This window comes from Chrysemys picta, chromosome 7 (genome assembly GCF_011386835.1).
Source record: "Chrysemys picta bellii isolate R12L10 chromosome 7, ASM1138683v2, whole genome shotgun sequence".
Classification (NCBI taxonomy): domain Eukaryota; kingdom Metazoa; phylum Chordata; order Testudines; family Emydidae; genus Chrysemys; species Chrysemys picta.
In genome coordinates, this window is record NC_088797.1 from 72,056,601 (window position 1) to 72,083,664 (window position 27,064).

Sequence of the window (27,064 nt, forward strand, 5' to 3'; positions counted from 1 at the left end):
AAGACCTGAAAAAATCCTTATCCAACCCTTGTCCAAAGCTGTTTATCCATCTCCAAGTCACATCTATGTTTAAAATTTGGTATTGTTTGTTTTTCTTATCTCTTAAGGCATCTTTTTGTCATTGTGTATGACTAGATTGTGACTCAGATAACATACCTGCTGAAGGGAATCAGGGGAGTAAGAACTCTCCTTAAACCCTTGTACAGGCTACCCAGAACTTGGATCTGCATGCATAGGAATAACAGCTACTTTGTATGTGTGTACTCCCCATATGGGGGGTGGGGTGGGGAGGGCAGGTGGGTGAACAGAGGGAGAAGGGGCAGAGTCAAAGTATTGTTCCTCCAGTGAGGTGGCCAGTGCAGCTAAGCATGTAGGGGGTGCATTGTAATCTGCTACTGGTGTGGACATCAGCAGATTACTGCTCCCTTGAGCAAGGGAAAGGGGGTTAGCACAGTATCTCTAGAGGGGTGAGTGTGAGTCACAGTGCTTCCTGAGGGTAATCCTGGGCTGGTGCAAATTTGTGCACTGCCTCTTCAGTTCAGGGCTGTCTAAAGTCATAGTAAAATGATGTTATTTCTGTGTGAGATTCCTATTTCTTTCACCTTCTATGTTCTTTGGAAAGCTTGTCTGGGTTTTTATTTCCTCCCTTCATCCTTCTTTCCTGTCTATTTTTCCCTGCTGATTTTCTCTGTGCGTTGAAGCGTTTTGTTCCTTTTACTCATCATCGTTTGTCTCTATCTGTGTGGTTGTATTTAATTTTTTTCCTCCTGCCCCTACCATGCTCACTTTGTCTACTGTAGTTGTGTAGAAATCAACTGGGAGCAATTTCATGATTTGGCCCTAGGCAGAAAATTGCTATAAAACCAGCCCTTTTAATTCATGCTTAAACAGGACTCCAAACAGCCTTGTGGGAACTGTTTATCTTTCACTCTTAAACAGAATCAGAGAGAAGTGAGCTCTGGACTTTAGGATACAGGAGTGGGTAAGCTGTCTAGGCCACCCATATAAAATCTTTAAAAGCAGCAATATCTGGGGGAATTAACTCTGCCTCCATGTGTAGTTTGCTTTCTTCCCTGTGTGGATAGCATGCACTCTCTCTGTTATCATAATGTCAGAGCAGCTTTTCCATGTACTTAATTTGAACACTCTGGTATTGGTTTGCGTATATTTCTGTGTTTGCACTGTTTTTATTTTACTTTTTTTCTGCCTACAAAAATAGGTATTTGGGAAAAAAAATTGGTTGTTTATTGTGTTCTTTTAGCAAAGATGTATCTATTTGTACAAGTTGCATGCTCTTAAAACAAACCAGATGTTATAAAAGATGTTCAGAGGCTACTCTCAGGGCTTGTCTATACTTACGCGCTGGTTCGGCGGCAGGCAATCAAACTTCTGGGTTCGATTTATCGCGTCTTGTCTGGACGCGATAAATCAAACTCAGAAGTGCTCCCCGTCGACTCCAGTAATCCTGCTCGCCGCGAGGAGTACGCGGAGTCGACGGGGGAGCCTGCCTGCCGGGTCTGGACCGCGGTAAGTTCGAAGTAAGGTACGTCGACTTCAGCTACGTTATTCACGTAGCTGAAGTTGCGTACCTTAGTTCGATTTGGGGGTTTAGTGTAGACCAAGCCTCAGAGCAGGGAAGAGTGATCCAGAAGGTTGTGGGGCCCTGAGAAGAAAGCATGCATAAATGGGCAGCAGTTTATTTCATCTACTGGAGTTCCCTTTCATAGAATCATAGACTTTAAGGTCAGAAGGGACCCTTCCCCTTCTCTTCCCCTTCCTCACTGGGTTCCATCTTTTGATTCAGGTGGGTTAGGCTCAGTTGGGTGTGGAAGAGCTCTTGACTCTCTGTGGGCTCTGCAACATTGCATCCCCCTCCTAAACAAGCTAACTGTCATGTTGCAGTTCTGTGGTGCCTTTCTCCAGATGTTGTGAGGTGTCCACTGTCATTTGTGGGGTGGTGATGGGGTCACCACTCAGTACAGTGTCTAGCTGTACATTAGTGGCAGTTCTTGAGGACAGCACCAGATTTTTTGTCCCCTCCTCTCTTTTGTTAGGACTGATGCAGTTCATCTCTCTTTGCCAGACAGTGCTAATTGTCCCTGTTGTACCTCTGGCCTTTGCAATTTCCAGATAAACATCTTTATTTCTGCAGCAGTTCCACATCTCTTGAGTAGATGCTTACACTACCCCTCTACTCTCACAGGCTGATGAAATCCAGGAATTCTTTCCTGGACCAGGCAGCAGCATGTGGTTTACCTGAGCTTTTTTAAGCTATAGCTTTACCTGGAATAATACCTATATTCTAGTATACCAAAGGTGGGTTAGCAGGATGAGAGGAATTTCCAAACATATTGGGTATTTTAAGGGGTGGGGAAGCTTCCCCTAAGCAGCAGAGTTCAAAAATTTGACAAAAGCAGTCACTGCTGTGGGACCAGGGGCCTTGTGGTTCTTTTGCTGGAGGTACAAATTATGCAGCATCCACACAGGTATTGTACTGGTGGAACGGTGCTGGTACAGGATTTATGCCATTTGGGGAGGTGGTTTAGCTTGAATGGGTTTTGTTGGCAGGACTCAAAACTGAGAATGGATGCACAGAAAGATGTGCCAACAGAAGGCAAGTTTTACTGGTAAAATCTTGTAGCGTAGACCAAGCCTTAGGGCATATCCGACTGATATTCTGACTTCGGTCTCTGTCTTGCCACTTGAACTGAGACTCCTTGGGGTCAACCCTAGGTTTTCTGCCATTTACGCTAAAGGCCTAATTCTGCTTCTGTTGAAATCAGCAGCCAAACTGCCATTCAGTGGAAGCAGGACCCAGACCCTGAGGAGGATATCCATCAGATGTCAAGAGCAACCAGTATTCTCTTGCATGGCCTCCAATCACTAGAGGGCAAACTCATCATTATCGAGTACTATAGGATCTAGTTTGCTTTGTTGGTTCTTGGTTGTCTGGTAGGTTATAGTAATGTTTCTCTGTGACTGCCCAGGTGATGTCCTGAATTTGAAAGAGTTGTAATTCAAAACAATACTAGTTTCAGCACTTACTCAGGTTGCCTGCAAATATGGATCATTAAATGATAGCTCCATTATAAGCAGAGCACAAGATGCGAGAGCTAGAAAAATGCAGTGAGCCAAACAGAAACTGAGGACTTACAAGATGTATAAGTAGGGACATAGGACCTGTGGAGCAATAGTAGAAGTAGGGGGAAGGAAAAGCACCTCAGAGAGACATTCCAGAGAAATGTTTTCTCTTCATGTTTTCCTGTGGTCAAGGCATGCCAGCCACAATGGCTGAATCTGGCTTAACATGCAGGGGATTCACACAAAAGGTAAAAAGTAGTAAATAATAATCTTTTGTCTATGAAAAATTAAAAGAAATCAGAGTGAATACTACAGCAGGTTGAACATTTTCCATTAAATCTTATTGTCAGAAAATGGCTATTGGACAAAATTGACGTTTTAGTGATGGAATTTGTTTTGTCAAAAATTTTGGATTTTTATGGGAAAACAAATCCCCACCTTCCCTACCCAAAAGAAATCTGGTTATTCAATGAAATAAAAAAAAAAAGGTGGGGAAAACAGTTGTTTTTGTTTAAAAAATTTTTTTTTGCTGTGGGAGGGAAAAAATTCCTAGTGAACTGTAGTGATTAGCCCCTGTTCCCCCTACTCTATGAACATGGTGCAAGTTATTTTTTGTACTATAGCTGCATGACGTCTATCTCCCATTGTTTGTATTTTAAATGTAGGAAAGCTTGGGAGCGTCCTTCTAGACCCATTTCCAGAGAAATCCTCATTCGCTGGTTCAAGGAAGAGCAGCTTCCACGACGTGCTGGGTTTGAGAGGAACACCCATGCTGTAGCGCCCTGGTTTCATGGTAATTCAGTTATCTTTATTTTTTCATATAATTGAACCTCAAGGACATTCTGGGTTGAAGAGGTGGGATCTAGTTTTTAGTTTTTTGTTTATCTTTGTTTTTTTTGCAAAGAACACAATTAATTGCTTTCAATCGCGTCTCTAGTCGGGAGTAATCTTGTTCACCTTCCTCACAAAGGTTGGTATAAAATGGGTTGCTGTCTAACAAGTAGTATCTATCCATTATTTTCATCATAGAGAGACTATTCTTCCCCATTTTCTTTTTCTCTGTTTTGTAGTCCAATTTGTGACACTTACCAGTTGTCCTCCTATTTCTTAGCATTATCAGAACCTGAACTGCACAAATGAATGTCTGGAACAACATTTGGGAGAGGTGTGTGTGTGTGCACGCGCGTAATGTTGACAGACCCTGGTCGTCGGCGGGCGGGATTGAACCTGGGACCCCTGGAGTTTAGTACATGAGCCTCTACAGCATGAGCTAAAAGCCAACTGGCTGTTAGCTAAGGCTAAGTAGAGCTAAGGCTAAGTAAAGCAAACTCATTAATCTCTCTCTAAGTGGTCTTGGTGTCACTAGCTGGGACAGAACACCACAGCCCGAAAGTGTGTGGATTACACGTGCGCACACGCTAATCTCATTTTCATCCTGCTATACAAACATAGTTTATACTTGCTGTAACTATATAGATGGGAACCAAGCATTCTGGCCATTAGTATAAAGCATAGCTGACACAAAGACTTCTATTTATGAGCTTGAATGTATTTTAGATCCAAGTCACAATACTCTTTTCCTCTGAATGTTAGGAATTAGAGCATTATAGTAGGTGTGCTGGGCCTGACCTTTGTCTTACCCCAATTGTCATTTCTTATTATGGGGTTGTGTTTTTAGAGAATCCCTCACTTTCCTTGAGAGCTCTTTGACAGGTGAGTCTCCCTCACTCCCTGCCTATCAAGGCATAAATAAGTTAAAAGTGGATATGGAGAATCATATCTCAACTAATCATCTGTTAGAAGCAAGAAATGAAGAAATACAATTATGGACAGCTCTTGTCTCTCTCCAGGTTGTGATTCCAAATCCTTCTCACTATACATAAGTTTTTACTTAAATATTTTAGAACACAGCAGCTAGCTGCTATTTTCAATGGCTTGGTGCTTCAAACAAAAAGAAAGAAGTAGATAGCTTGTAAATATTATACATTTCCATTTTTTATGAGCAGTGATGCAGATGAAAGATGGGCCTGTAGATACACATACACCTCTACCCCAATATAACGCGGCCCTATATAACATGAATTCGGATATAACGTGGTAAAGCAGTGCTCCAGGGGGACGGGCCTGCAGACTCCAGCGGATCAAAGCAAGTTCGATATAACGCGGTAAGATTTTTTGGCTCCCGAGGATAGCGTTATATCGAGGTAGAGGTGTATTTGACATGGGCTGTCTCTAAGAGTTAGTTAATGTAATAGTTGTATTTTTTGTAGTTTACAGTGTATGGAAAAGTAAAAGAAGAAAACATTCAACTCAATGGTTTATTTCCTGATTTGTAGAGCTGGTTTAACTTTGCAAGAAAGCATCTGTGAACATTCATAGGAATAAAGTTATTTGAGGTCAGTCACCCCCACTTATTTGCTATTTGCAAACAATCTGATGGGCAAGGGTTTCCCCCCAGTGTTTGAGGGAAGCTCATTCACATGAATATACATGTGCAGATGCAAACATGTATTTGTGCAAGTCATCTAGGTCTTGATGCAAAGCCCAGTGAAGTCAACGGGAGTGTGACTTTATGCACTGAAAGCTCACAAAACTTATAATGAGAATAAGTTTCTTCCTGCTTCTCCACCCAACAAAGATAATGAAGTTATATTTAGAGCTGTGCGAAGCACAGCAATTTTGTGATTGTCTTTTTATTCTGTGTTTGTACCATGCCTAGCACAATAGAGACCTGATCCATGATTGAGACTCGTAGGTGCTATGATAATATAAACAATAATTTGCTGGGGTTCATGCAGATATTGTTTTGGTACCTTTTCACTTGTGTGAACAAGCTCATATTGTCAAAGTGAAACTCAATCAAAATCCTCAAGTTTCATCTAGTTTCACATGAAAACCCCCACCCTATTTCATGTGATTGTAATGCAGAAGCTAAAATCGGGCCTGGTGTGCTCAGATGTTTTGTGAATCTTTTAGTAAACTTTGTCTGAGTTCCAAATTTTGTAACAAACTTTGGGAACCAAACGAGTACTCTGTTACTGGGTGACGTTGTGAATATTGTGTCCAGGTCCAGCTGGCTCCCACAACACACCTCATCAGAGTGAAGAGTTCAATGGCATTATCTTGGAATGGTGGAAGCTAAACATCAACATGTTATGGTAAAAGGCCTAAAGGAGTTTTGAGTGTGACTCTGAAACGAAGCAGAGAGAGAGCTACTTTGGCACAGAGCCCACTGTGGAGTCACACTTTGCAATTTTGAAGCAAGGAAATTCCTTGCTGTTTGTTTCCATTGTGTTCTGGGATACAGGACTTTGTGCACATTTTTCGTGTATAAATGAGAGTACACCAAAGCATGTACCTGAGTCATATTACTGATTTCTCATTTAAATGGAAACAATAATGCAAGGCCCTGAAATTTGGCTAATGACTCTGGCCATAGGAGCAACAACTTGTTCATCATCTGCTTAAATGGATGATGGCATGGAAAGCAATGTTGTCAAGTATTTTGGCCAGAGGCTAGAAGGCATAACTGTTTCATTGCATTTTGGGCTCTATTACTGAATCAGGGCTGGAACCTGCCAAGTGCTCTTGAGAGTGCTAGCATTGACTATAATGACAGCGGAGGGTCCCTAGAACTTGTAGGATCAGATCCTTCACAACCTTGAATGAGTCCCTGAACTTCCCATTCCTCATTTTCCCTATCTATAAAATGGGATAATACTTTGCAAGGGTATTGTGAAGCTTCAGTAAAAGATCTGAAGTGCTTTGAGATCCTTAGATGAAGTGGGCTAAAGAAGGATAAAATGTCATGGAGTATGATCATCTGGTAGAGCAGTGTTGAAAGTAAATCCTCAGAGAGTGTAAAATGATGTAATTCCACTCAAGTAAATGGAGCTATCCTGATCTACATCAGCCGAGGAAGTGACCTTTAGTCTCTTAGCCAAGATTAAACTTCAGTCCAGTCAGTATCTTTACATTTTAATTTAAAGGTAACATTTTTTTTATTGGTACTAACTAGAAAATGAAGGCTCCTTCACTCTAAAAATAAAATCACAAACCCAAATCTAATAAAGATCAGCGGTCTTCACACTGGAGTCCTGCACATATTCCACCTTTTGTAATTATGCTGAGCCAAGTGCTTATGCAAATTCTAATTCCTCCAGTGGGTTTTCATAGGGTGTGAAGCAGTGCAGCGTAATGGGGCATTCTGTCTATCTAAAATTCCCCCACCAGTTTCATTTGGAAGTTGGGCCACATCCTTGGTGCTGGCTAAGTCACCTTTTTGCCATTCCAGCACTGAAGGAGGGAGATAAAGGTGATAAAATACTGCAGCAGGGAGAACGTTAGTCTACTGGATGGAGCTCAGGGCTAAGCAGTCACATGCTGTATTCCCAGATCAGCCACTAACTAGCTGGCTGACCTTAGGCAAGTCATCCTATGTTTCTCTCTGTCTCACTTTTCATCCTCCTCTAAAATAGATACAGTAAACACTTTGCATGTTCTGTACAATCTTCAGATAAAAAAATGCTATAAATATACAATGGGTTATTAGTTAGATTTACCATAGGGCAACATCTGCAGTAAATGGGAAAAACCATTTTTAAGATCTCTAGCCAGTGTTTCTTTCCTGACTCCCAAAAGTAACTGTGAGAAAACATCAATTTCAGCTCCAAGAGTCTCTTTCCTTTTCCATAGAGTAGAAATATCATTAATCTAATACCCCAACACATGGAAAATTTGTTTAAGGTAACATTGATCATGGTAACATTGATCTTTCCAGTTTGTGTTCAAGAAGTTGCAGTGAGTTCTTGCAAAATTATTTTTAACATGGAGGTGCCAGGTGTGGCTCCATAGTTCAGGTTGTGTTGTGTGTTGTACTGAAAGCAGGGATTCAGCTTTTCTTTGTCTGTAGAATACACTTTGTCCTTTCCCAAAATTACAGCACTTCCTCCTTGGAGACAGAATGAATTTTGGAACATTTTAAAAATAAATCTGTTATTTAATGTGAGTTAAAATTAGTGGTAAAAAGTCTCTTTAAAAAGTCTCAGCTCAGACATTGTCTGACTACAGAAATTGGCAGGGAGATGAATCTTGAGTAGGTCTGGTGCTGTGCACGTTTGTGTTTTAAAGAAATGTTTAGGATTCAGGGCCCCTCCACACTATTATTCTCCTTCAAGAGAGGCAGAAAAATATTGTCCTTCAGAGAATATCACAAGAACTGCCCTCTTTCAAAATGGCTGCCATCTCCCATTGTTATCAATAGACTGAAGCCATGGCCTGACTTGAGTAAAGATGGTCATTGCCTACATTCACCTGCTCCTCCCTGCCTCCTGACAGCATATAAAGCCACTTAATAAGTACTTCCCAAGGGAAGCGAAGCCATCAACTGGCATATGATTCCTCGGGGCCCTCAGCTTGCTGGAGCTGCTTGAATATCAAGGAGCCAGAACCAGCTTCTTGGCTATCCTGACCATATCTTGGTTCAAGTGATAATCTGGGCTAACTCTCATTTGTACAACACCATTTACAATAGTCTTAAGGTAGTTGTAAAAATTACTTAAATTATTTGAATACTTAAACCCAGAAAATTAAAGGTTCTGGGTTTCATAATTAGCAATTGATATCATACCAACTAATCAGTGAATGTGGGCTCCGAGGACACAATATTAGGATCCCTTCTTGGGCTCGATTCTAGAGATGCAAGAAACTTGTTATGAATTTGCATTTCAGGATGAACTTTGCCAATATCAGTGAATCTTGGTTTTTAGGGAAGCTTTGAATGGGATTTATGGTTTCAGATGGAAAGCTGTTTTACATGGGTCACAGCTGGAGACAAGTAAAACTGGGATGTTTTGGCTGAGTTTTGCTTTGATTTGGGGGTTTTCAAACCTCAGTGCAACCCATGCCAAAGTAAAATGAAAAAGTTTATCAGCCTTTTCCCATCTATTGCTGAGTATTACCAAACTCTATCACATACATCTACGTTTTTTGTCAGTTAGCTGCAAATATATGGTATAGGCCAGGAATATAATTCCTTTTGGCAACAAAAATATGGGCCTCTACCTTCCTAACACTTAACTGTCCTGTGCTGTAATGAGGGATGCTGATTGCTGAAACATATACTAATATTTTGCCCTTTGTCTGCAGTGTTGTCTTGTTTTTTCCTTCCTTCTGTTTAAACTCCATTTAGGCATGCAGCTCTTTTCCTATGAAAATCGGCTTGTCACTTGTTATTTCTGGGAAAGGTCAGATGTGGCAAACTCTCAGACCCTACATTTTGGATCATGCATAGTTTGACTTCTGAATATAGAAGATTTTCTTAAATCATTCAAGTGTCACTTAGCAAACAAGAGCCAGACTCTAAAATGATCCCATCCTTAGTTAAGATTCGGAAGTCCTTGATGGCTTATTCAGATCTACCTACATTATGTCAATGGACGCTCTCACAAGTATAGGAAGGACATGTCCTAGTCATCACTATTATCAACACATTATTGTCTTATATCTATTATATGCCACTAGTGAAGGAGCTGAGTTGAAGGAGCTGTCCAGTCAATAGGTGTTTGAAAGGGAATCTTCTTTAGGTCGTGAGAGTTGGTGAAGAGACATTTTAGCCCAAAAGTATGGTGTTCCCTCTGATTTCAGATCAAGAATTCCTTCTCTAATGGCTTTCATCTCCCATGTTGTTTGTGGGAAGAAACACTGTCAGATGTAAGTAGACAGGATGGTTCTGCAGCCTGGACTCCTTCAGTACGGGATGTCTAACATTTTTGAGCGTTTGCATTTTCTTTTGAGAATAACACTGCCACAGGGATAGGATGCAACAGCAAGATTTCTTGTCGCTTCTATTGAAATGAGCATTTTCTGAGACACACAAGTATTTTAGCTGTTTGATTTGATCAAGACCTTATGCAGCAATAAATACAGTGTGCTTGTTTGTTCATAAAGCACACTTTCTGGTTCTCTAAGGGAGGGAAACTTAATAAGTAACAGAACATGTTAGGATGAGATGAAGTAAATCCCAGTGGAGATATGGAATTTTTGTATGTGAATTATCTATTTTCCTATCTGTTACTTCATCTGCTTTTTGCTTGTTTGATTTGCTATTTTGAGAATACAGAGGGATGGTGTGACGTTGCACTCCATATGCTTTATGAAAATATGCTTATGAATGTGAATATGATGTAACTGGAATATGCTTAATGCAAAAGGTCTCTTTTAAGGTATCATTACAAAGCTTATAATCTACTGAGTGTGTTCATCCTATTTGTTTGCATGTATTATTTCTATGTCTGGAGTTAGGAGAATAAGATTGGATTGTATTACTGATGTAAACATATTAAGTGGAAGCCATTAAGGGTGCTTCAGAATCAATGAACTGTAAATGGCTCTGTTTATTTGCAAACCTTCCTGTGTATGTGTGGGTCAGCCCAGGAAGAATGGAGGCTGGGATCTCACAGGACATGTGACCATGTCACATGATACTGAAATCCATCTTAAATCTGGTACTTTTCCATTTAGAAGGAGGGGTGGGGACCCAGAGAGACAAAGTGATAAAAGGGGGTGGAGCAGGACAAGGAGGGCCAGTCATGAGAAAATCCATAGTTATCACCTGAGATGGCTGCCAGTCATGAAAAAAACCCTAGTTCCACCTGAGATGTCTGCTAGAACTAGCAAGCAGGGCTTTGGAGCGGAGCCCGGAGCACAGCTCCAAAGCCCTGCTAGCAAGGACTGTACCAGGAGAAAGGATTGGTCCCAGACTAGGAAGGAGTCTAGTCTGTGAAAGAAGCTTATTGGAACATCTCTGAGGGTGAGATATTACCTGTAATCAGTTTCTTAATGTATTAGGCTTAGATTTGTCTGTTTTTGCTTTATTTTGCTTGGCGAATTACTTTGTTCTGTCTGTTATTACTTGGAACCACTTAAATCCTACTTTTTATACTTAATAAAATCACTTTTATTTATTAGTAAACCCAGAGTAAGTGATTAATACCTGGGGGAACAAACAGCTGTGCATATCTCTCTATCAGTGTTATAGAGGGCGGCTAATTTATGATTTTACCCTCTATAAGCTTTATACACAGTAAAACGGATTTATTTGGGGTTTGGATCCCGTTGGGAGCTGGGTGTCTGGGTGCTGGAGCCAGGTAACCTGCAGAGCTGTTTTCACTTAAAGCCTGCAGCTTTGGGGGCGTGACCGGACCCTGGGTCTGTGCAGCAGGCTAGCATGTCTGGCTCAATAAGGCAGGGTTCTGGTAGTCCCAAACTGGCAGGGAAAACAGGCTTAGAGGTAATTTCAGCACATCAGGTGTCACTCCCAAAGGGGTCTCTGTGACTGAACCCGTCACAGATGGATCCTCAGCTTGTTTACATAGAAATGAAGTTAAGGAGCACGTGATGAAAAAAAGGGAGAACAGGGCCTTATCCAAAGCCTACTGAAGTCAATAGGCATCTTTCCCAGGGACTTATTGGGTCAGGTCTCTGTGAATGGGACAAACTCTACCTGCGGGGATGGTTGTTCGGTGTGGTTGTTCGGTGTCAAAATCCGGTTCCAAGTGGACTGATCTATATCCCCAAAATCATTATTGCAATTAGTACTAAATGGCACCCTTGTTGGCAATCTTAGCACACAGACCACAGATTGAATCAGTCTGGAGACTGAATCACTCTTTTGTCCCTCCAGGGGCTTCCTCTTGAACAGGGTTGAGGTGTATTGTCATGGATGGACGGGGAAGAATGTATTACTGTTGCCTTATATTGTTCCTTTTCCATAGATAAACAAGCCACTTCAGGACTGACAATTCAGCACTTTTCATCATTGCTGAATCCAGCATATAGGAATGAATGTACATCTCGCCTTGGTAGGGTATGGTGTATATAACCTCCCATGTATTATAAAGGTACCGCTGTACACAGAAATGGGACATAGGCTGGGAAAATTTATGTGACTAGTGTTTGGTGAAGATATTGATGGGGAATTCCTGGGGACCACTACATTTTTGTATCAAACCCATTAAGTGGTAATCCCCAAGCATGAGAATATTATGTTGAGTATCTTTAAAAGAGATACTATGCCCCTGCAAGGTTATGTATTTGTGGACCATGAGTGGATTCACTATATAATGATAGTGATGTGATTCCAGCTCTGTATTCACTGGGAGATGGCCTACAGTTTTGGCATCACCATATCAATCCCAGCCATCTAACTAAAATATGAGGTACTAGCTCATACAGACTGTATTTTTCAAGGACAGCACAGTGTGTGGTGAATATGTGCTAAATCTTTGGATTCCTTGAGGGCTACCACTAGCTGATGATGGGTGTTTCAAGCCTGGTTAGTCTCCAGTAACATATGACAAGAAAACCTGACAACTTCATCAACTCTGATTCAGTTCTCAACTTTTCACTCTGGAAACCAGAGGTGTTTTTGATTGGCTCTCAAAGATGAGAACTTCTGGCAGTATGTCACTCCACTTAGCTCTCAATAATAGTTTTAGTCTATCAGTCCTTTGGAAGGCTTTGGGATTGTTTTTCTAGTGCCGTTATGGTTCAAAAGTGTCAGCATAGAGAAGTTCTTGGCAAACAGAAGAAATGTTTTAGACCCATGGTCCCCCTTATAGGAGAGCAGAGTTTCAAAGTGAAGTAACAGGAGCTGTGGCATGCAGCAGGGAAAGAGGAAGCACAAAAGAGCCGCTGAGCTATTGCTCTGAAATGAGAGAGTGAGGTAACTGAATAATTCATGTGAATAGGCTAATTGCTAATGTGAAAATAGGCTTCCCTGTCCCTTCACAATAGGTAATCTTCCTTGCTTTCTGTTTCACTGAGACTCAAGTGCTATCTACCAAAGAAGTAGATGGTGGTTAGAAAGAGATTACTTTACTGGACAGATGTTGGATGCTAAAAATAAGTTGTTACACAAATGTAACCACAGATGTAGAGAGATGTTTGCCTGGTGGGGCGTGTTCAAAGTTTAGGAGACAAACAGGTTAGGTGCACTAAGGAGGAACTGCCTTAGTATAGGAAGGGTTTTTGTTTTGTTTTGTTCTTTTAAACTAATCTGTGTCATTCCAAGGTTTAGGTAGCATCAAACTATTTTTTTTCACTTGGTAATGGTGGGTATCCAGCACTGGACCTTGTTTTTTTTTTTTTAAACATGAAGCAAAGCAAAAAGAAGAAAGAACAAAAGTAATTTGAAACTGACTATATAGGTTCTGCTGTCATGTTTGGAAATAATGTGTGCAAACTAATCAGTACATTACAAGAGGGTCATTTATTTAGAGTAAATCAAATATAAGAACTTCATTCATTCATTTTTGAGAAAGTAAAAAAGATAAAAAGCAAGGACAAAGCTCTAACACATACTCCAGGAGAAGAAAACTTTTCTTGATAGAAGTTTCTTCCAACCATTGGACATGTAGTATGACAGGGGTGCCATTTTTACACTAAAACAAACCAATACAAAAATAGTTGCTTATAAACATCTAGAATGCCTTCTCTTGATATGCATATACCCATCTATTACATCTGTATCATACTAATAATTTACTAATTCTTTATAAGCTATTTACAAATGAACTCAACATAAAATGTGACTGAACAATCAGTATTTAACCGCAAAATAGTTACAGTTCTTTGCATATTTCCCATTTAAAGCACAGCAAATATTGTAGTAAAATCAAAGCCCAGAAACTATAGTCAGCTTTCTTGCAGGTGGTCTGCTGACTGGCCCTTTCCCCTTACTCCACAAAGCATTGTGATGACAGCCGTATTGATCCAGCCTCCAAGCAAAAGCTGTGCAGTTATCCGTCTGACAGCTCCTGTGGAATGATGGCTTTCGAATCTTGCTAAGCCAAAATTACTCTCAAACAGGCTCTCAGTAGGATCACTTGTGCTCCGTGACACCCAGAGAAAAGGCACATGGCTGGGCTGAAACAGGACGGTGGTTTGGCTTTCCAACTGTAGTTTGCTCAAGTAGCAGTTGGTTGCGACACTTAACCTGTTGTCACCACAAGAGCTAGATGCTGGGAGATGATTTGAAAACAAAGGGAAGATACTTCAGTGAGTTTGCTGACTGCTAACCTAGATATGCAGCTTCTTTCTGTGTGTGTTTGTGATGGCCAGGAGTTAGAGAAAGGGAGTGTGTGTGTGTGTGTGTGTGTGTGTGGGGAGGGGAGCACACCACTCCCTCCTCTATTAAAAGCAAAGGGAGTGTTCCCCTTATTCTCCCTGACGGAGCCTTGGGAGAGGTCAGTTCCCCCTCCTCTTGCCTCTTTTAGGTCTAGCGCACTCATAATTGTTTATAAGTTCAGAAAAACATAGAGGGCCAGATCTACAGCTTGTACAAATCAGCATAACTTCATTTGAATCAACAGGACTATACAGATTACCATCCAGCAGCTGAGGATCTGGCCCACTGCGTCCGCCATATCATGTTTCAGAATCAGTCTGTATCTTTGTGAATCAGTCTGTAACTTTACTGAACATTCTGGCCCTGAGGTTAACCACCCTTTTGCCCACTGAATTCTGCATGCATCTTTCTGGGACTATACACTACTATTGTAAAACAGGCCCAGAATATTTGATTATAAATGGAGCAGTATGCAATTGTGTACTTGCCTCCTTGAAGATTTCCTTTGGGTTAAATTATGCTGCAGACACGTCTGAGCATTTATATTCAAACTGAAAAGTAGCAATAACTCATGAGACTGAGAGCACAGCTTTCTCCTCAGTTTCCCCAACAACCATGCTAAGAACTCCTTTGCAAAGTGGGCATTGCATCTGCAGCAGAGTCAATACATGATTATGTAGCCAAATGAATCTCCATTCTCAGATTCAAGGGCCTGGATCCTCATCTCCTGTAATCTATCATAGATCCATTGACTTAATTTTGGACACAGGGGTCCTTAATTCTTGAACCTGTGTTAGCAGCCCAGCCCTACAAGAATTCTCATTTGTTTAGGCTGATATTTGCAGTTTGCCAGATCCTTAGTGGCTGTAATCTGTAGTAGCTCCACTGAAGTAATTTCCACCTATTGAAATCTGGGTTCATTTTAGATTTAAGGCCCCTAAGTTAGGATTAAAGTAGTGTGAATAATAGCACACACTGAAGGGCTGTCAGATTACATGAATACAAATTTAGACACCTTTTAATTCATGCCTGCAGTGTCCACACGGGGGAGTGACAGTGGAGAACTTTGGTGAGCAGTGCTGTTCATACCCCTGAAGTCCTAACTGTGGGGAAGTGTAGCTATAGCCGTAGATCATACTGCAGTGAGCTTCATTCTAGCTCCTAGTTCATTGTTCCTCATCCCTAGTGATGTACTCTTGATATTCCATTACAATGCACACTTAGACCATCTTTTCAGTGATTCCACTGACTTCATTGAGCTTTGGATCAAGCCCCAACACTGGAATACCATAAGCAATGTACTTCTGAGTTACAGTACTGCTGCTCAGAGGTTTGAGCAGCTTTTACAGTGCCTACCAGCACTCTTGCTTGACTTATGCTAGTGCTACAGTATCCCATTGTCACTTTCACGAGTGCTTAAAGTCAAACCTTGGTCTAGGACTTAGTAAACAAAAATCAGTCCATAAGTATGTTTTATGCAAGTAGACAATAACTTTGTTAATTACAAACTTCTCAGTCTAGCCAAGTGCTTTAGAAGAAAAATTAGTAGCTCAAATTCCTTATATAAGTTCTAAAGTATTTACCAGAAACTCCACCATCAAAGTGTTTTTAAAAATGTATTTGGAATTTCTATTAGTTTGAATAGAGAGGAAAAAAAATCCATGTACAATATGACAAATGTATATATATTTTATACTATGCATATAACGTCTGATCCAAAGCCAGCGAAGACAATGAAAAGACTCCCATGGGCTTTAGAGCAGGCTAGTATTATACATGGTAAATGTCTGCATCCATATTTTAAGTGTGTGCTGCAGACAAAGTAATATATATATATATATATATATATATATATTTGTAGTTTATATATAAAAAAATTGACCAAAGCAAACAAACATTTTTCACCTGTGGAAATATATGGACAACAAAAATCACAGTATGTTTTCTTAGTTAACTATTATGAGTCCAGTTATACAATTAGAATTCTGGGGTCCAGGTTAACTGTGGCATTTATCTGTCTCCTTACACTCAGCGAGCTCTCCAGACACTGATTGACAGTGACAATCATCGCTGAGTTTGCAGAAGGGATGGTATCCTGACAGTTTCTTGATGATCTATAAGACATGATGTTCAATGTAAGTTGTTAGCCTGGGCAGTTCTTGAAGTCCACCATGGACATGTCTATGTAATTATAAAGTCTGTCGTCTTTCTGGAAACTTTCATTTCTTTATAAAGCATATATTTGGGGGGGGGGATTTTTTTTTCTTTGAAGATTTACTGCTAAATGGCTTACCTTTTAGATTGTTTAAAACAATCTCTTGTATCAAAACTCACTACAGCAAAGCACAGTTAGGATATTTCATTTCTAACATTTGGAAATATGTGCATCAGCCATTGCCAAGCCATCACTTTTTGACAAGCTAGGATGTGGCTAGAATAAAATTTTTGCCTTTAATGGCTGACACATAGGGTTTTCTTCCCACATAATCACAAGTAGTTGTGATGGTTGCAGTGCAAGTTGTGCTGGCCATGCAGCTGTCACTGTGCTGTGTGTCTTATTCAACAGATTCCCACTGGTTTCATGTGCCAGTTTAGCTATAAATTATGGGCTGGATCCTCTGCTGCAACCTAGTCACTTTGGGTATGTCCGCACTGTGATAAAACCCCACAGCACCAAGTCTCAGTGCCTGGGTCAGCTCACTCAGTCTTGCAGGGCTATAAAATTGTAGTATAGATGTTCAGGCTTGGCTGGAGCCCAAGTGTCCCAGAGCCCAGACTAAAGCCTGAGCCCATATGTCTACACTGCAATTTTATAGCCCTGTGCCTGAGCCCCATGAGGCCACGCCAGCTGACCCTGGCTCTTAGAGTCAGTGCCACAGGTTTTTTATTGCATTATAGACATATCCTTTGGATTGCCTGCAGGAGCGACGCCAGGGTTTTTGCCGCCCTAGGCAGCAGCGCTCCTCCTCTGAGCATTCGGCGGCAGGGGGTCCTTCCGCTCTGCGTCTTTGGGGCACTTCGGCGGCGGGTCCTTCACTCGCTCCGGGACCCACCGCCGAATTTCTGCCAAGGGCGGCAAAATGCCGCCCCACAAATCCTGCCGCCCTAGGCGACTGCCTAGGGTCGCCTAGTGGAAGCGCCGGCCCTGACTGCCTGCAGCAGCCAGTTCTCCCTGGTAAGCATAGGGTGTCTGCTATGACATGGGGTGCATAGGAGCATGGCAGGGTCAGGGAGCAGGTAGAACTTGCTGGATGGACCTCTCCTTATTATCTAACTGGTATAGATTAAAGTAAGCCCCCAGGCTGCTCTGATTTTAGCCAGCTCTGGCGTAGCAATGATTACAGAATCAGAAACCCACCACTGGTTCCTTGGGGCTTCCCCCTAGCTGCTGAGCCCAGTTCCAATTTTGGACCTATATTTGGACCTATATTTCATTATTTTCAAGTAATTGTAACTTTCTTTTAAAACAACTTGGGTACAATTCAGTACAAATCAACATAAACACAAAGCAATAAGGAGACAAAATGGATAACGTCAGCCACTCTAGTAAATTAGTGACTTGTCAATGACTGTAATAAAATATTTTGCCTACTACCATGCTATCCAATTAACCTTTAGACATTTCAGTGTCCAACATTGGACCAACAATATTACTGTTTAGATCATTGCACTAGTGAATTTATCTCTCTCAAGCATTTCCTTTGTTTTGACTGGCAAATCAATACTGAGGTGAAAACAAAGCAATTCTAAATAATATACCGGGGGGTGGGAAGAGAAGAGAAAACAAAAGACACTGAACATACTGCGGTTCATTTAGTAAACTGCAAAACCTTTCCTGCATGGCATTGCCTTTTGATAAATCCATCCCATATGATTGGTACAAAATAGTATTTCAGAGAAGTTTCTGACATATCTGTATGCTAGTCACTAATTACAGGTTATGTCTTAGAAATTTATTTCTGATTTCATGTCTAAGAAGACCTTGATTCATATCCCTTATGGGTCCTCAAATAGAGCAAAACCTTACTTCTCTGTTTCACAGTGAAGTGAGGGTTAGTGTTTGTGAAGTGCTTTCGGATTCTCATATAGAACTTCAAATTATTATTATTGCCTTTATGGTAAGAACTTTTATTAGTTACAGGAATTTATACAGTGTTATGTCTGTTACAGAGCTTATTATGAAGAATTTGGGGCCTGAAAGGTATTTTAAATTTCGAACTTTATCAATGACATCTCCTAACCTATCCCAACACTACCTAATTTTGACAGGACCAAAAGGTGTGTGTCGCATCTCTATCAAGGGTCAATTTAATCCCAATCAAATGTTCTTAGATATGCTGTTATCTAGTAAATTCCATCCTCATTTCCCCCTTATGGAGCCTGTCAGAGGTAGGGTGGGTCCCTGATACCTTCAGAAGGCCAGCTATTCCCTGACAGGGCCTTTTTATGAATGAAGGTTGTATTGATATGCGATGAGGTGGTATCAATACTCAGTGATCTTGGGTCAGTAAATGTGGATGTGGCACCATCAAGCTTTAATGCAGTGTCAGTGTGAAGAAATAGACATTACAACACAGAATCATAATGCTTTTCTGTCCCAACGGATGAATATTGGAAGGTGCAATGCTACTTCTCCCACAGGCTTGACTGAGTGGGCTGTTTTTTCTTCCTGATTTTATTGAATGGTTCCTGGAGATGCTCCGTGATAAAGGCAGGAGCGCCTTATAAAATGTATTGTATAAGTAGATCCAGTTTTTCTTGTTTTTTTTAATAGTTAAGATCTGCATCAGTCAGCCCAATGATGATTAAAATTTCTTGTTATTGTTCATTTTGCTGCTTGCCTTCTGGCTTGACAAAATCTGCCAGTGGCTTCCTATTATGTAGATTAGTGTAATTATTTTCTCTTCATTTAATGAGTCTGGTGGTGGTGGGGGTTCTCATAAGTATTTAAAGCTATATTGGTGGTGGGGGAACTGCCCTAAGTATTACTATTGGAACATCTTAGCTATTCATTTCTAGGTTAGATCCAGACCACATCACAAGTCTCTCAAAAGTTATCCTTTCCATTTGAAGGCTGTTTAGTATCCTGTGTGAGGTGGTGGTCTCAATCCAGTCTTATAAACCATGGGCCTGATTCTCCATTGCCCTGCACCTTGTGCAACATGCATATAATACACAATCTGAATGGCAGTGTGTTACGCCCATTTTGCACTGGGATAAATGACTACACAAGGCACAGAGCAACAGAAAATAAGGCCCTGAGTGTCAACATCACAAAAGCTACCTCTACCAAAGTTCATACCACTGATTGCAATCTCAGCACAGAGATCAAGGATTTCCTTGGAATTGCAATTGTTTACAGCCATCCAAACAGATGAATTAGTTACTTAACTACCTGTTTGCTCACACAAGTATCCAAAAATGTAGTGATTAATATTTTACAGGCAATATTGAACCAATATATCACGTTTCTGCATATTCCATTTTTATTACATCAACATGATTTAAGGCAGGGCCGGTGCAAGGATATTTTGCGCCCTAGGCGAAATTTCCACCTTGCGCTCCCGCCCCCCCAAATAAATCACATACATTATACACAATACATGGTCACAGAGTAACATGTTATAATTTAGAATTTATGTTTCCATGCTTTAAGTTTAGCAAATTTAGAAACAAGTTCCTCCAAGTCAATGCTGTGAGCAATGTCATGTTCCAGGGCCGCCCAGAGGATTCAGGGGGCCTTGGGCAAAGCAATTTCGGGGGCCCCTTCCATAAAAAAAAGTTGCAATACTATAGTAACATGTATTTGGAAATGTAAAAAATAACTAGTGAAATACATTCAGAAATTAATTTGGTACCAATAGGCTGTCGCTGCCTGGGGGTGGTGCTGCTGTTGCCCAGGGCTAAGTGGGGAGCTGGGCTCTGGGTTCGGGGGTGCCTGGCTCACAGGGGCTGGGCTCAGGGATGTGGGGAGATGGGGTCAGGAGGGTGTCTGGCTCAGAGGGACTGGGCTCAGAGCTGGGGGTCAGGGCTGTGGGGAGGATGGGGTCGGGGGGTTTCTGGCTCAGAGGGGCTGGGCTCAGAGCTGAGGGACAGGGCTGTGGGGGATCGGGTCGGGGGGGTGCCCGGCCCCGGCCCCTTACCATGCCGTTTACCCCCCTCTCCCAGGAGCCTCCGACATACTCGTGGGGGCCTGGGGCAAATTGCCCCACTTGCTCCCCCCCTCTGGGTGGCCCTGAACTCAGATACCGGGCATGACAGAGGCTGGAGCAGGGAGAGGGGGGCACTGGGGCAGCTCAGCTCTGCAGGCTGCCGTCCTCTCCAGCCGCCCACGCACAAGGGGAGCAGGAGTAGGGACCAGCCAAGGACCAAGGGTGCAGGAGCACAGGCGCCTGAGGCCAAGCTGTGGGGAAGCGCTTACCTTGCCCAAGGCACGGGCGTTGGGGTCCTCTTTCTTCCTCTGCTCCACCAGACCGCTGCCTGAGGCTCTTTTCTTCTCCGTGCCCCCTGCTGGGGCTGACCGTGGAGGCTGAGCCAGGAGGCAGCCGCCCCTTTCCTCCAGAAGCCCTGCTGTTGCGCCCGTCACCGGGCTTGTGCCCTGCCAGCAATGAGAAGAATCGCATGGGATGGAGCGGCCGCTGCGCTGGGAGGGAGAGGGAGTCTGAGCCGCCGGCAGGCAGCCCAGGGGTTCCCCTGTGTCCGCGTGCTGACACAGGGGAACCCCTGGGCCTGCCGACGGCGCGCAGACACAGGGGAACCCCTGGGCTGCCTGCCGGCGGCTCAGACTCCCTCTCCCTCCCAGCGCAGCAGCCGCTGGAACGATGTAAAAAAAAATTGGGGCACTGCTTTTTGGTGCCCCCAAATTTTGGCACCCTAGGCAACCGCCTAGTTGGCCTAAATGGTAGCACCGGCCCTGATTTAAGGGCAGGCTTTGCCACTCTTACTCATGCTTGAGTAGTGTCTTACTCCTCAAGTAGCCTCAATGAATTCAGTGTGACTGAGTGTCAAAATCTGACACTTTAAATTAAACAATTGTATCATGGACATTTTTAGACATCAGTATTTTATTTTTAAACCAGTGCACTTTAAGGATTACGTAATTTTTAAAGTATTTGTCAACCCTTGTCAGCATTTTTAGAGCTAGTAGAATATATTGCTTTATTTCAACTGTACAGTTTCTCTTCGTAGTCAGAATTTTTGTTTGACTTGTGTTTCTTGTCAAGCTGAAGCACCTGTTTTGCAAGCATTTCTTTTGGGACTGATTTTCAAAGGCAGGTTTGACGTTTAGATGTATGTATGTAGATCACTAAAGGGAAAAATGGCAAGCTGATAAATATCAGTTTGTGCCAAAACTAACAGAAATTTCTTCAGGAAGATTGAGGCATAAGAATATCTGGAAATAAAATGGCAGATATTCCACTGTACGGCTTAATTAATTTGAACAAGGCCTCCGACATCTGAACACAAATTGTAACGAGGCAGCATCACAAATGAGATATTATCTTTATTGGCATATATAATAACACGGGGTACACAACAGGGCACAGATGTTTTAGGTCAATAGCTGTTTTCACACTTAAGAAAGAGCTGTGAAATGAAGCACAACATTGGTCGCTAGTTTTACATATTGCTGTAAATGTCAGCAAATGAATCTTTCTGTTGTGTAGCATTCATCTCCCTTAATTAGTTTTGGTTAGGCTATCCCCTAAATTTCATGCTCAGCTCCGTATGGTTTAATGTTTCCAACCTTTGCTTATCTCCTCCTCCACTGCCACCCTGGGTGCTTGACGTTACTTAGTTGGAGCATGGATTGCAGTTAAACAACTCCCATGTATAGTGAGCACAAGCATGTTTCTGCCCCAGCAGAATATGCTGAAGAGGCTGCCAGGCTCCTTTCCAGAGATTTTCTTACTCTCGTGAAGCATTTCAGACCTGTACTTACATACAAAATGTCCTCGCACTTTAAATACCTGTTTGCTTCAACACTTCAGAAAGATAAAATATCATAAGCTCTAAATATAAAGAGTCTTTCAAAAGTACTTACCTTCTGCTTCTGAGATACCTTGAGACCTAATTATATATATGGGTATGCAAACATTTTTACAATAGGTTTTTTCTGTTTTGACATTATTATTTTTTACTTATTGTAAAAGGTTAAGTGAGCCCAATTTTTCCATTGGTTTTATACTTATGTAACACCATTGATTTAAGTGGAATCAAGTCAATGGGACTTGCATTAAGTGAAGGCAGAACACTGATGGATACTTCTTGATTGGTTAGTTACATATGACATCTAATCAGAAAAATGAATTGATATCAAGTGACTTATCTAACAAACTAAAAACAATCCAAGTTTAAAAGTGTGAATAGTTTCACAAATAGATCACTGTGATATGTATATAAAATATTGTGAAGCATTTCATGAATAATTTTGCATAATGAATGCATTCAAGAACTTCAGCCTGATCACAGATATTCCACAGACAGGAAAAAAAGTTAAATTCAATTAATTATGTTTTATTAATTATTTGCTCATCCCCTCTCGTTCTGAGGAAAACAATGGGCTCCAGTGACTGTGGCACTGTGTGATGTGTCTTAAAGTTATCCTGTGCTGGCAGTACTGTGATTTAGCACATCTCTGTGAAAGTGGCATGTTAATAGCTATGGAAAGAGGCAAGATAGTTTCTTTTGTGGTGTTACTGCTTTAGGAAGCATAGGCATACTGGCTGTGATTCACTGCAAAGTGCTTTCAGAAGTGAGCTATTACAAACAATATTTTAGCAAAAGGTATATACAGTTAATTCAGTGAAATTAGACAACCTTATGTGGAATTAGTTGTACAAAATTCCCCTTTCTATTGACTGGAGAAAATATTTGAGAAATCCACTAAAAATTATTATTACAACTACAGTAGCACCCATAATGCACTAGTAGTTGTAAACACTCACACAGGCAGCCAGATTGCATTCTGTGGAGCAGCACTAACATCAAAACGTAAGGATATGTGGGTACATATTTCATAAGTGCCAAAGGAGCCGAAGTCCCATTTCCAATAGCACAGAAGTGTCATTGACAGTCAGTGGGACAGGAGTTCCTAAGACATTTTTTAAGAGACCGTAGGCTCTTAAATCACTTAGGCACGTTTGAATTTATTTCCTTAAAATAACCAGTTCATTGCACAATGACTCAAGCCATAGAGGTGTGCAGTAAGGTGTTCTCACTCCCTGTGGCAGCAGGAATTGGCATGGGGCGTGGGATCTGGCCAGCAGCAGTATGGAGCAAGTGTCAGGACCCAGCAAGCAGACAGTCAGCAGCCTGGTAGCAATCACGGCCTGGCCCTGGGGAAAGAGGGGGCGTCAGGAGGGTGCAGGGCTGGGGGGAGCTAAGGAGGAGGCTCAGGGGCTGGGCCAAGATGGGGAGGGGAAGGGGGCAGCAGAGGACTGGGAATGTGGGAACAGGGCCTGGAGGGTAGGGGATGGGAGGAGGGAGCAGGGTCATTGGACAGGAGGAATAGAGGTAATGGTGGGGTCCCCCTGTTATACTTCCCAGGGGTACCAGGGCTGGGAGGCACCTAGTTACCATCTGCCCTTAGTGTGAGAAAACCTTGTCTGTGCCTGCCATGGGTCAGCTCCCCAATACCACTTGCCTCAGGAAACGCACTCCCCTCTAGTTCCACACAGAGTTGTCAGGTTAGTGATAGGCACACAGCAACCTGTGAGCTGTCTGAGTAGCTCCTTGGAGTGCCCACCCCCTGGTCCACTGGATACTTGCAGTATTCACTGCTTCCCAAGAAACAGTACACTGCTGCTTACCAGTTACACCTCAACTCATTGCTCTGCTTAACTCAAAGCGCTTAGATTTGTGTATAGTTAAATCAGCTATGTGTTTAGTTAGAGCATAGAGATTCAAGTTGTAGCAAGAAGAAGAACTGGAAACAAAAGGTTACATATAAAATCAATGCATGCATTCTAGATACTAGACTTAATTAACAAGATATTCTCATGTCTAACCAAGTATTGCTCAACCAAAATCTGTGCAGCGTTTTACAGCCAGGCTGGCTATGACCCTTTCTAAGAGGCAATGTGTGGGGGGAAGAGGCATGCAGGGTTACGTGGCCCCCCCAGATTTCTGTCAGGGTGGGAGTCAGGCTGAGTGTGGATGTGGGGGATGTGCGTGGGAAAGGCACGAGCACTTCTGAGCTCTGCTAGGAGGCACCCAGAGCAGGGAAGAGAGACTGGGTTAGCAGCACAGCTCTGCCAGATGGCAGAGCCAGGGGTTGAGTACCCCCGGGCACATTGGAAAGTCAGCACTTGTGTCTGTACATATTTTTTGCAATGATTATGATGACTGGTCGGCTATTGGATCTCAGTAGAGACCTGACAAAGCACCCTTTGGTGAACTATTATGCAGATATCTGACCTGGGGATCCCTATAAAATTGTATGTATCCCTTTTGCCCTCTGCCAGTTTACACCCAGGGTCACATCCTCAGAAAGACAAAATGCAATTGGAGGGTTGCCTTAGTAAAAAGTTGGGAATCATTCCAGTAAGGTTCCAATGTAACTATAGAGTTTATGAAACAGTATCCCTCACATGGAGTCTAAGGCTTGGTCTACACTAAACCCCCAAATCGAAGTAAGGTACGCAACTTCAGCTACGTGAATAACATAGCTGAAGTCGACGTACCTTGCTTCGAACTTACCGCGGTCCACACCGGGCAGGCAGGCTCCCCCATCGACTCCGCGTACTCCTCGCGGTGAGCAGGATTACCGGAGTCGACGGGGAGCACTTCTGAGTTCGATTTATCGCGTCCAGACAAGACGCGATAAATCGAACCCAGAAGTTCGATTGCCTGCCGCCGAACCAGCGCGGTAAGTATAGACAAGCCCTAAGCTTCAATAAAGAGAAGTGGGACAGAGAGGTTATTTTGATCTTTCCTGGTATCAGCATAGGATTTGCCCTTAGGTAGTGAATTAAACTGAGATTAGTGTATATATTTCCTGCTCTGGTTTCCTTCTGTGGTTCACTATATATATCATGTTATAACCTTTAGACTTGCCTATATTCATATCCAAGTTGCAATTCTATATTTCTTATAACCAGCATATGATTGTTGATTATTGTTTGCGGTTTTCATTTCATGGTGGGTGAAACAATAAGCATTGAGCAAACACCGTGTTCAGCAAACACAGCATTGAAACAAAGATATAAGTGGTGGTATTTTGGTTCCTAACAACCCGTGTTTATTTTTCATTTAGCACATAAAAGCTTTTTTATACATCTACTTCTTCGGAGCCAATGTGACAACCATATTTACCTCAATAAGATGCTGCTCTGTACTTGTGCTGTATTATGCTAATAAGATTCTGTGTAAATTGACCCACACGATATGCCAATTTTCTATAAATAAAGATCATCTGAAATTATCACCGTTACTTTCTGAAAGCAGGTAGCTCGGAAATGAGTAAGAGCCAGTTGTTTTTGTTACAATTTTACAAAGATCTCCATTTTCCTTTTTCTTGATTTCAGGATATTTTCTCTTTCTAATATGTACACGTAGATGTGTATTCAGTATCAGATATGAAAGACTTTAGCATAGTTTAATGCTCCACTAGAGCTGCAGTTGTTGTTTTATATTTAGATTGAGTCATAGAGTCATAGACTTTAAGGTCAGAAGGGACCATTATGATCATCTAGTCTGACCTCCTGCACAACACAGGCCACAGAATCTCACCCACCCACTCCCGCACCAAACCCCTAACCTATGCCTGAGCCATTGAAGTCCTCAAATCATGGTTTAAAGACATCAAGGTGCAGAGAATCCTCCAACAAGTGACCTGTGCCCCATGATGCAGAGAAAGGTGAAAAACCCCCAGGGCCTCTGCCAGTCTGCCCTGGAGGAAAATTCCTTCCTGACCCCAAATATGGCGATCAGCTAAACCCTGAGCATGTGGGCAAGACTCACCAGCCAGATACCCAGGAAAGAATTCTCTGTAGTAACTCAGATCCCACCCCATCACAGTCCATTGGGCATATTTACCGCTAATAGTCAAAGATCAATTAATTGCCAAAATTAGGCTATCCCATCATACCATTCCCTCCATAAATGTATCAAGCTTAGTCTTGAAGCCAGATATGTCTTTTGCCCCCACTGCTCCCCTTGGAAGGCTGTTCCAGAACTTCACTCCTCTGATGGTTAGAAACCTTCATCTAATTTCAAGTCAACTTCCTGATGGCCAGTTTATATCCATTTGTTCTTGTCCACATTGGTACTGATCTTAAATAATTCCTCTCCCTCCCTGGTATTTATCCCTCTGATATATTTATAGAGAGCAATCATATCTCCCCTCAGCCTTCTTTTGGTTAGGCTAAACAAGCCAAGCTCTTTGAGTCTCCTTTCATAAGACAGGTTTTCTATTCCTTGGACCATCCTAGTAGCCCTTCTCTGTACCTGTTCCAGTTTGAATTCATCCTTCTTAAACATGGGAGACCAGAACTGGACACTGTATTCCAGATGAGGTCTCACCAGTGCCTTGTATAACGGTACTAACACCTCCTTATCGCTACTGGAAATACCTCGCCTGATGCATCCCAAGACTGCATTAGCTTTTTTCACAGCCATATCACATTGGCGGCTCATAGTCATCCTGTAATCAACCAATACTCCAGGGTCCTTCTCCTCCTCTGTTACTTCCAACTGATGAGTCCCCAGCTTATAACAAAAATTCTTGTTATTAATCCCTAAATGTATGACCTCGCATTTGTTAACTTCTCAAAGAAGGAGATCAGGGTGGTTTGGCATGATCTACCTTTTGTAAAACCATGTTGTATTTTGTCCCAATTACCATTGACCTCA

At 42.1% G+C, this 27,064-nt stretch overlaps 1 protein-coding gene across 2 annotated transcripts in view; it reads left to right on the forward strand.

Annotated features, from left to right (window-relative positions):
- The window catches only part of SH2D4B (SH2 domain containing 4B), a 118,315-nt gene that overhangs the window by 59,846 nt on the left and 31,405 nt on the right, over positions 1-27,064 (forward strand). For both annotated transcript variants that reach the window (XM_065551795.1, XM_024106938.3), the window contains exon 6: positions 3,747-3,874. In XM_065551795.1, the coding sequence (XP_065407867.1) occupies positions 3,747-3,874 (128 nt within the window). The remainder of the gene's footprint in view (positions 1-3,746; positions 3,875-27,064) is intronic.